The 11248-nt window shown below is 37.9% G+C and overlaps 1 protein-coding gene across 4 annotated transcripts in view; it reads right to left on the bottom strand.

The window, feature by feature from the left end:
• Nucleotides 1-2067: 2067 nt before the first annotated feature.
• HSPB11 (heat shock protein family B (small) member 11) overlaps nt 2068-11248 on the bottom strand; it is a 35455-nt gene continuing 26274 nt past the window's right edge. For all 4 annotated transcript variants that reach the window (XM_045983703.1, XM_045983747.1, XM_045983704.1 and 1 more), the window contains exons 3-6: nt 9415-9521; nt 7300-7368; nt 4009-4052; nt 2068-2271 (exon numbers count right to left, since the gene is read on the bottom strand). In XM_045983703.1, coding sequence (XP_045839659.1) covers nt 2158-2271; nt 4009-4052; nt 7300-7368; nt 9415-9521 — 334 coding nt within the window. In that variant the 3' untranslated portion in view covers nt 2068-2157. The remainder of the gene's footprint in view (nt 2272-4008; nt 4053-7299; nt 7369-9414; nt 9522-11248) is intronic.

Below are 11248 nucleotides of genomic sequence, written 5' to 3'. Positions count from 1 at the left end.
AAGAAGACCAGGAAGTCTATCTCACCAGGTACAGGAAAGGCACAGATCTGGGCATTTTGGTGAGTTACAAAATGGCTACTAGTCTATTTGCTGCCCTGTGGTGTCATTTTACTTGTCTTTCCATCCCTTGTATTTCCCGAAAAATGGAAGTTAACTCTAGAACTTGATGCAACTCAGGCTCAGTAATTCTGGCAGAAGGACTTCAGAGGCTGGCCCCTGTGCTTCACAGGGCATCACATCAGAAGCATAGAATGTTTAACTGCAGTGGATTATAGCAGCAATAGCCACTGCCTCCCTGGCCTCCCATCATATATATGCATATACGAAGACAATGAGAGGAAGGCAGGGAGGGAGAGAGACTGACTGTGAGAAACTGGCTCATATGAGTATGAAGTCTGGCAAGTGCAAAATCTGTAGGGTTGGCTGACAGGCTGGAGAGCTGTTGTGCAAGTCTGAGAGCTGTCTACTGGCAGAATTCCTTCTTGTCCAGGAAAGGCCAATCTTTGTTCTATTAAGGTCTTCAACTGATGGAATGGAGGGCAATCTGCTTTACTCGAAGTCCGACCTTTATATGGACACTGGGGAGGGTGTGTGCTATGGTGAATGCTGTGAAATGTGTAAGCCTGAAGATTCACAGACCTGTACCCCTGGGCAAATAATACATTATATGTTAATTTTTTAAAAAGTCCACCCATTTAAATGGTAATCTTGTCCTCAGAATACCCCATACATAAACATTCAGAATGTTTGAACAAACTCCTGGGCACTGTGGCCCAGTCTATGTAACACATAAAATTAACTATCACAAACTGAACTATCACACACTTTCACTAAGATTATGTTATGGGTTGAACTATGCCTCCAAAAAGACATGCTGAAGTCTTCATCCTTAGTACCTGTGAATGTGACCTTACCTGCAAATACGATCGTTACAGATGGAACTAGTTATGACGAGGTCATACTGGAGTAGGGTGGGCCCTAATTCAATATGACTGATGTCCTCATGAGAGGAGAAGATACATAGAAACAGATATGCACAGAGGGAAGATGATGTGAAGACACACACACAGAATGCTATGTGATGACAGAGGCAGACACTGGAGCTACAGGGCCACAAGCCCAGGAATGCCAAGCACTGACAGCAACTCCAGAAGCTAAGAGAAAGCCATGGAACAGATTCTCCCTCAGAACCTCCCGTAGGAACAAACCCCGTCAATACCTTGATTTCTGATTTCTAGACTCTGAAACTGTGAGACAATAAATTTCTATTGTTTGAAGCCACCAAGTTTGTAGTACATTATGGCAGTCCTAAGAAATTAATATGAACCACGTAGATGAAATACCATGTTTAATGCCACTGTTTCTTGTGCGCTTATTTTATCAACTTGTGATAAAGTTAGGTTAGTGCATTTCTGTTTGTTTTCAATATTCGGGACTTTCTTTTTTGTTTTAATTTTTGGTTATATTAGTTATTTGTGTTTTTAAAAGTCAAGGTATATAAAGTATATTCAGAAAAGTTTTACTTTCGTCTAATCTGTCCTATCCTATTCTCCCCAACATATACCAAAAAAAAAAAAATCAACTAATATTAATAATGGTTGTCTGTGGAAAGTCAGATTATGGTTTTTTTCCCCTAATTCTTCTCTGAGATTTTCAAATCAAGGCAAAAATTAAATTAAAAGAAAAAAATAAAATTTTTTGGACAAGGCCCAGTTCAAGTTCCATGGCCTCCATGAAACCTTCCCATAAATCCTTTCTCTTTTCTGAACACATACATTTACTATCTATTTTGCTCACTTAGCCCTCTTCATCAATCAATCAATAAATTAAAAAGTTAATGCACTGAACCTAAAAAAAATTAATGCACTGACATCTGAAGGGCACCTTGTGAGATGCTGGGAGGACACAATGCATTTATCAGTTAAGTTTTCATATAGTCATTTCCTTTATTAAGTTGTATGAGAGCTTTCTTACAGCCCATATGGTGGCCGTCACTCCTCACTAATGAACCAAATTCCTTCGCAGAAAATGTTGAAGAGAAAAAAAAAACTGAAACAGATTGATTCAAATCCCTTTAATAAAGCATATCAATGACAACTTCATGTTTAAATAAATATATTGTTAAAAAAATCATGCAAGAGTATGTGGTTATAATTACTAAGAAAGATCTGACACTGCTAGTCCCTCTGCAGAAACACTATGCACAGATGCAAAATGATCAAAGGCTGATATAATCATGAATCTCAAATAAGTGGCGTGGCCATCTCGTGTCTGCAAAGGAAAAATCAATATGGAAGCATTTAGCAATTCTAGTTAACTTGTTAAACAGAAAGGGTCTGATGCAAAAAATGATATCCTAAATATATAATATATAAGATATAATATTCAGAAGAGAAGACACCTGCGTATAACAGTACCACTGGTCTGATGTATCATCAGGCAAGTATCAGCATTGGTTTGATGAAAAATAACGGGTGGAACTAAAAATTGCAACTTTACATTTCTGATTAATTCTTTAAAAGTGTATTTCTAAAGTATTTTTCATGTTAAGAGAACTTCCTTTGTTTGATGATTCCTCTAACTATACTACCCTGAAATATTATTATACTTTTACATTTGTATAATTTCTCTGGAAGGCAATTTGGCAATATATATAAGCAGCTATAAATATGTCTACCCTGATGGACCCAGTAATTTTATTCCTTGAAATTTAATCATAGAGAATAATTTAAAAGGTGAAGATCGAGGTAGTGAGAACATGTGTAAGATGTCCCCTGTAGTATTACTTATAATGACAGAGGGGAAAAAAAGTGAAATTAGTGAACATTTGTCTATTTTTACACATTTCATTTTAAAATTACAATTATGAACTTATTGTTTAAAAAGATACAAAATTCTTCACTTTTTACTATTAAACTATGTGATGCATACTGACAAGAAGAAAATAAGTGTAATAAAAGCTCTTGTGGCAGGGTAATAAAATCGTGGGTGACTTCCAGCTGCCCACTCCCCCTTACTGTTTTCCAAATGTTCTATAATGTTGTAAGACTCCTTGATTCACAGTGAGTCCTAAAACAAAATACTTAGCAGAGGCTTACTAATAATAACACATTAATAAACATGGAGAAAAACAGGCAGATAAAATTCAACCTAATTAATCATGTTCTAGCCCCAATGGCCTCTCCAGTCGCTGGGCACATTTGGGTGGTGGAGAAGATAATTAAGAGCATTCAAAAACTTCCTACAGAATCTTTTGAAGCACAGATTTCATAGCAGTGCCTGGTTAAGTTGTGAAGAAGGAAACTTAATGGACAAGGTTCCTCTTTAAGCCTCATTTAGAGAAACCTTAAACAAACACTACCACCTAAAAAAAAAAAAAAAGCCCACACATTCAGTTGTTTCACTTTTTTGTGCTTGTCTAAAACCAGGGCCTGATTAACTAGCAGGAACAGAGGAACCCCTGATGAGGCAGCAGCTTCCTCATCAACGGACATTCATTCCACTTGACAAGCAAAGCCCAATGGAATGTTGTCGAAAAATGCTGGTTCTCTTTCCACCTCATCTCTCTTTGGCTTATTTGTTGCTGATCCTATGCTCCAGTTCCCCTTATGTGACTCTCCCTTGTCCTTTCATGCTCAAATTAACATCTGATTTTGGCATCTCAACCTTTTTTGATTCCTATTCTAAAAGGCCTACAGAATCAAATGAATGAAAGCACAGCAAGTAAACACTTCTAAAAAAAACGAACAAAATAAAAACAAGTAAGTGAATTGTTTTACCCTTGCTGTTAGTCTATGATAGATAAAGGCCTAGTTGATGCATGCTTTATTTAAACTGTAATAACATTGAGAATGACCTTCTCCATGGGTTGATTATGTACAGAACCTATAATACATCAAAATAATACACACAAATTATTAACTTTATGACTGAAGAGATAGATTTAAAACGTAAACACATTGTGCTGACTAAAGATAATATTTGTCTCTACAAAGTATATTGGCTTACCATAATTTCTTCATTTTGAAGCTGCCCCTCTGTGTGGACTAGATCTAAACCAGAAATTTAACAGAAATGAGTTAGGGTTCAAAATACATGAGGACAGCTACTGAAATTTAGGCTCAGCAAAACATGATGTCTGGTAAACTATAGTTAGAACAGATTTACTAAGGGTTGGGGGTTAAAACTCAGTATCAAAATAGGAATATTTGATGTAAAAGGCATGAAAGATAAACTGTGAACTCTAAAACATCTGTAGTGAGTATAAACAAAAGGAAATGTAAATCAGAGTAAAGGAATATAAAGTAAGGAATTGACAAAATGTGAAAATCCCATTTAAGGATCAAGCCACTAACAATTACCACAGGCCTGAAAGGAGCCATCTTATTACCACTCCCATGGGTAATACTACAGCTCGGTTTCTCACGCTGAACTTTTACTGTGATGTTGAATTATGCTGCCTGTGAATTGATCTTTCTTGGTATCCAACTTTAGAAAACATTTACTTAATATAATTTTAAAACAGATTAACTTAGTTGGTCATGAGTAATATCAAACATACTATTGGAAACATGAAATATTTGATTGATATAATAATAAACACTGACATTATTTAGAAATTAATTTTATTTGTATCAGAATAGTTAGTGCACATAATTTTTAAGGCACATATTACAAAAGGGATAGTCTCTGGGAAGTATGACGGTGCATGACTTCCTGTTTCCTAACCTCTCTCTGAGGTAATGCATGGTAGTAATTCCCTGCCTGACCCTTTCTTTCCCTTCCAGTCCTGCTCCTGAGAGGCAAATGCTTCCAACTCCTTCAGCATTTTTTCCCTAGAATTGTAACATGTTTATATTCCTTTTCTCGATTTATCAGTGTTTCACTGACTTTATATTATGGTAGGAGAAAATTAGGTCTCTGAAATCGATATTCTCTTCCTCCTCCTGCAACTTTTCCCTCCTGCCATCCTCTCAGTTTTGAAATCAATACTTGACAGTTACATTATTGTCTAAATAATGTTATTTATTAAGTAAGTATCAAATTATGATCCCATTTTCTTTCTTACGCAACTCCTCCTCTGCCAGGATTTAATTATAATCTCTTCTTTTATTGCTTAGTTTAATTATGAAAAATTGGGGGTGCCTGGGTGGCTCAGTTGGTTAAGCAAATGCCTTCAGTTCAGGTCATAATCCCGGAGTCCCGGGATCGAGTTCCACATCGGGCTCCCTGCTCTGTGGGGAGCCTGCTTCTCCCTCCGACCCTCTCCCCTCTCATGCTCTCTCTGTCACTCTCAGGTAAATAAATAAAATCTTAAAAAAAAAAAAAGAAAGAAAATTGGAAAATCTCACTTACATCAAAAAAGACCAATATAATTCCGGCATATACTGTCATCTTGATTTTGTAATTACTAACATTTCACTATACTTGATTTATGAAATTTTTTTGCTAAAGTATTCTTTTTAAGATTTTATTTATTTATTTAAAAAAGAGAGAATGAGCAGGGAGGACAAGCGGAGGGAGAGGGAGAAGCAAATTCCCTACTAAATAAGGAGCCAATGTGGGGCTTGATCCCAGGACCCTGGGATCATAACTTGAGCTGAAGGCAGATGGTTAATGGACAGACCCACCCAGATGCGCTTGCTAAAGTATTTTAAAGAAATCTAAGACATTTCACCTCCAAATATTTGATTATCCATCTCTCAATAATAAGGATATTTTCTTACAAAAGCATAATACTATTATCATACCAACATTTAAAAATGCTTTAATATCATATAGTACCCAGTCCACATTAAAATTTCCCAACTGTCCCCAAAATGTCTTTTTATAGTTGGTTTATTCAAATCAGAATCAAGTCTCCTTTAAGAAGGAGACTTTTGAATTGCTTTCTCTCCCCCACACACATTTTTTTCCCATGTCACTGACTTATTGAAGAGATCAGGTCAGTTTTTCTGTAGAATGTCCCACCTTTTGTCATCTTACCTCCTTCTAGTTTCATTACATTTAATCTTCTATCCTCTATTTCCTATATACTGGAATTAGAGCTAAAGGCTTGATTATATTCAAGGTTTGAGGCCTTCATCAAATGTCTGGTGAACTTTGGCTATCTTTTGTTACTTATAAATAAATCATTTGAAAACTGTGTGCATGAACCAGGCTCACTGACTAGGGCTTCAATAGAGCGACCAGGAATGAGCTAGCTTTTGTCTATATCCATAGATCTTTTTTCTGGAGCCATTCAGTTTCTCCAAAAATGTTTAGTCTCCGGGGGGGGGGGTGTGTGTGTGTGCTATATTCTTGATTGCTGTCATAAACATTAGAGCACAGAGGAGTGAGTTCTCACCATTCAATTTGCAGGCTTCCATTTATATCCCCTGCTTTCAACTGCACAGCTCCCTTACTTTCTCTACTATGTCTGGCCTCCCTGGGTCCTGAGCCTCAACACACAGTGTTCCTCATTATCCGTTGCAGGTGGTTTGCGGGAGGAAAGAGGAATCATCCAGCTTTGTGGAACAGGAGAACTTACCTAGGGTCAAAAACTCTGTATATAGATGTTCAACTAATGACCCTTGTTTTCTGGTCCACGTCTCACTTGCATGTTCCCTGGTACCTTCTACCTTCAAATTCTAGACCTTCCTGGGGTTTTGTTGAGCAGACTGGCTTGCTTTACACTGCTATTCTCCTTGGACGGCACTTAGCTACTACCCCATTTGGCGGCATTAGTCCCTTCTCTTCCATCTGCGTCCTCTCTTCCATAATATGGATTAACTCCTCACATCCTCATTCGTCTCCTGTTTTTTTCATTGTTTTTCGTTTTTGTTCTTGTAAGTTTACACCTCCTTTTATTCCTTTTCCATTATTCTCATGGTATTTGGGGAAGGAAAGGAAACAGACACACAAAGGCAACGTGTTGTGTTTAACTAGAGGCAATTCTGATGATGATATTTAAATAGTACCATTAGGAAGGAAGGAAGACAAGAAACTAATACTTATTGTCTACCATGTATAGTTTGGTAGATGATACTATGTTCACAAAAACCTTAAATGGTGGGTTACTGTCCCCATTTTTCAGATAAAGATTCTGAAACTCAGAAAAATTGAGTATTAACACGTTAACAGTTACATAACCAGAAGTGAAGCTGCAGTCTTGTATTCAAACCTGGGTTTTTCTAGGCTCTACATAAGTCACAAGAGTCATCTTTTTTCATCAAAATGCAGTGCAATTGGAAATATAGAATCAAAGGACAATTCTCCACTCCCTCACACCCAGAACAATGCTGGTGAAAAAGCACATACCTCTTTCAATCCACGGCTCAAAATCAACTGGCTCTTTAGATGTGGTCTTTTCAATCCTCAAGGTCCTCACTGACGTTGGAAGTAAACAAAATAAATAAAGTGTTGATTACCTACCTGATTTTATGTTGCTGTCCCTACATTTCCTTTTTTCTCCAAAAGTGTCAAGCACTGGTGGGACTACACAAAATACTGGGATCAGAAATACCTGGTCTGGGGGCGCCTGAGTGGCTCAGTGGTTTAAAGCCTCTGCCTTCGGCTCAGGTCATGACTCCAGGGTCCTGGGATCGAGCCCCGCATCAGGATCTCTGCTTATCAGGGAGCCTGCTTCCTCCTCCTCTCTCTCTCTCTCTCTCTCTGCCTGTCTCTCTGCCTACTTGTGATCTCTGTCAAATAAATAAATAATTAAAAAAAAAAAAAAAGAAATACCTGGTCTGGGGGCACCTGGGTGGCTCAGTCGGTTAAGTGTCTGACCTTGGCCCAGGTTATGATCTCAGGGTCCTGGGATCGAGCCCCACATGGGCTCTCTGCTCAGCAGGGAGTCTGCTTCCCCCTCTCTCTCTCTGCCTGCTTCTCTGCCTACTTGTGATCTCTCTCTCCCTGTCAAATAAATAAATAAATTCTTAAAAAAAAAAAAAAGAAATACCTGATCTGAAAATCATTCACATACTCTGTTTTTCTGGGGCCCTACGGTAAAATGCAGTCTTGTGTCACTGTAATCTGACAAATGCTTGCAAAGCACGTAATACAAAGTTAGTAGAGTCTTTCTGAATTTGGTTATCATCTAGAGTTTTTGTGTACTGGTAATAGTAATAATAATAGTAATCATAATAATAATACTGTTAGTAATCTTGGTCATAAACCTTTATGGAGAAACTACTGTGAGTCAGGCATATTTACTCAGTCACTCTTGACTATAATCTTCTAAGAAAAAGTATTACAAATACACTTTACTGATGAGGAAGCAGGCTTACAGAAATCAGGCACCTTAGAGAAGTCAGGCAAAGTGTTCAATGATAATAGAGCTAGTAAGGGTCAGAAACAGAATTCAAACTTAGGTGTGTCTGACTCTAGAGCCTCTACAATTAATGACAGGAGAAAGACTTAACCAGAATCCAGGCATCTTCCTTCTGCATTGTTTTTTTCTCCATTATCACTAACCCAGATCCTGCTAGAAACATTCTTCTCTTCTCTTCTCCGTTCTGTGCCCTGGGGGAGGATGCCTGTGGATTGCACCACTGGCTTCTGGTTGAATTTGGCCAATGGGAGGCACTGGGAGGAAACTGGAGGGCAGTGGCAAAGTGAGATCAGGTTGTTTTTTGCCCACTCCCTTCCTGTTACAGTGCGCTGTCTGAGACAGTGGTTGGGTCCCTTCATGCTTACAGCCACTGCCGGGGAGGCCATGAGACACAGGCTCCAGCTCTCACTGGGCTCTGGTAACACAATTTCAGTCCCTTATCCTAGGGGTGGTAATGGCTTACTGCTGTGGCCAGTTTCAGGGAGTTCTCACCATCCTAGGTTCCCTTACCCAGACCATAATTTTGTAAGTAATCCCATCAATAAAGTCTTTTCATTTGAACCATCTGGGATGTATTCTCTCCTGCCATGTTTTTGTCTGAAATATTTTATCCTTAAGTAAACACAAGATAGGATCAGAATGATGTTCCAAAGCGAGAGTCCTCTCCTAAATGCTTCAGAAAATGCCATTATTAAAAGAAGAATAAAAATTATCCAATGCAAATAATCAAGGTTATCAGATTTTTAGAAAGAATTTGACAGAGAACCCCAAGCCAAATGAATCTGGAATAAAGATGTTGAAGAACCGAGTGTTCTGGCAAGCTGGCTTCTTAAGTTCATAATAGGGTTTTTTGCCAAAGATTTTCACATAGTAAACTGCATGGAAATTATTATGCACTTTGGAAGGATTTCAAATTTGCAATTTTAGAGAAGCTAACTGTACTCAAGGCAGTTAACCCATACTCCCCACTCTCCCAACCCAGCCATAAAACTGGATTCCATGCTGTGAAGAAAAGTTAGTGTTTTGCCAGAGTTTACATTTGTGCCCTCTGCCTATGGGAAAATGAAAAGATGATGAATATTAATGTATTATTTGCTTACCAAAGTAACTTTGGATTACAAGTCTTTCAATCCTTACATGTTTGTGAAAACAAATAATGAACTCTTGGGGAAACATTCCTGTTGTGGTCCAAAAAGTTTCTGGATTCCTATTGTTAATTTTAAAGGAAAAGAAAAAAGAAGAGCCAAATAAAAATATTCAATCACAAAATTCTAGTGGGTAAGTATTTTCAATAAACGCCCCTCGACTCTTAAAATCCCTACCTCTTCCTTCTGCCTCTAATCTCTCCCCAGCTTTAATAATTCTTCTTTACTATTAGCAGATACATTTTTTAAAAACACAGAAACAGAACTGATGTCACTCTCTTGTCTAAAAGCCTTCAGTGGCCCCTTGGTGCCTATAAATCTGCCCGTGAAGGATGGCATTTTACAACCCTGTACAATCTGGTCACATTATTAAAGTACACTGTCTCCCGTCATGGTATGCTCTCCCATTACTGTAGTCACATCAGGCCAATTAAGATTCTGCAAACACATCATACAGGGTCATATTTCTGTGCCTTATTTAGTTCATGAGGTTCTCTTGACCCAAAGGCCTTTCTTCCCTTACGAGTATATTCGCTCTTTGGTCCCATCTCTGAGCCCCAACAAGTCAGAATCACTTCCTCAGGCCTTTTTTTGCATTGGTACTTCTCTCTTGTGCTTTTATGGCTCCTGCTAGATGCTGAGTTCTCGGAGTCCAACCACTTTCTCTTCATTATCTTTATACCCCAGCAACTATCACACTGGCTGATCCATAGCAGATGCACAGTTAGATGCGTGTTGAAAAAAAGTGCATTCAATTCTATGTCATATATATAATTAAAATATATGTAACATATATAGTACTGTCTACAGAAATAACCATTTTTATTTTAACTATACAAGCTGCTTCTTTCTTTTTTGTACATGAAGTTTTACCTGCAGTGAAATTTAAGTATACAATTCAATGAGTTTTGACAAATGTATATACTCACATAACCATTACGCTAGGGTAACAAATATCAAGATATGTAACATTTCCATTGCTCCAGAAACTTCCCTTTTCTTTCCTTCCAGACATTTCTTACCTCCCTTAGGTAACTATTGCTCTGATTTCTGTGACCATAGACTATGCCACAACTTGGTTATTCTTTCTTCTGATTATTTTGTTGGATATTTGGATTGCTTCCAGCTTTTTAGTATTATGAATAGGTTGTTATAAACGTTCTTGTACAAGTGTTTTGGGGACATATTTTCATTTCTCTTGGGCGATTATTAGGAATAGAATTGCTGGGTCATAGGGCAGAGGTATGTATAACTTTATAAGAAGCTGCCAGATTTCCAAAGTGATTGTACTATTTTATATTCCTACCAGCAATGTAAGAGAGTTCTAGTTGCTCCATACCCTTCCAATACTTGCCTTTGTCAGCCCTTTTTTAGCTATTCTAGTAGATATAAAATGGTGTCCTACAATGACGTTCATTTGGATTTCCCTGATAACAAACGATGCTAAGCACTTTTCTCATATATATATGAAAAAATATACATATTTTTTCATAAATATATATCAGAAGTTTTACTGACAACATAATTGATAAATATCTTACATATGTATTATACACTGTCTTCTTACAATAAAGTAAGCTGGAGTAAAGAAAATGTTAAGAAAATCTGAAAGCAGGGGCGTCTGTGTGGCTCAGTGGATTAAGCCGCTGCCTTTGGCTCAGGTCATGATCTCAGGGTCCTGGGATCGAGCCCCGCATCGGGCTCTCTGCTCCGCGGGGAGCCTGCTTCCTTTCTTCTCTCTCTGCCTGCCTCTCTGCCTGCTTGTGATCTCTCTCTCCGTCAAATAAAT

The sequence above is a fragment of the Meles meles genome, chromosome 1 (genome assembly GCF_922984935.1).
Source record: "Meles meles chromosome 1, mMelMel3.1 paternal haplotype, whole genome shotgun sequence".
In the NCBI taxonomy this organism is placed as follows: domain Eukaryota; kingdom Metazoa; phylum Chordata; class Mammalia; order Carnivora; family Mustelidae; genus Meles; species Meles meles.
The sequence above is the reverse complement of the archived record's forward strand: the minus strand, read 5'-3'. Positions and strand labels throughout refer to the sequence as shown.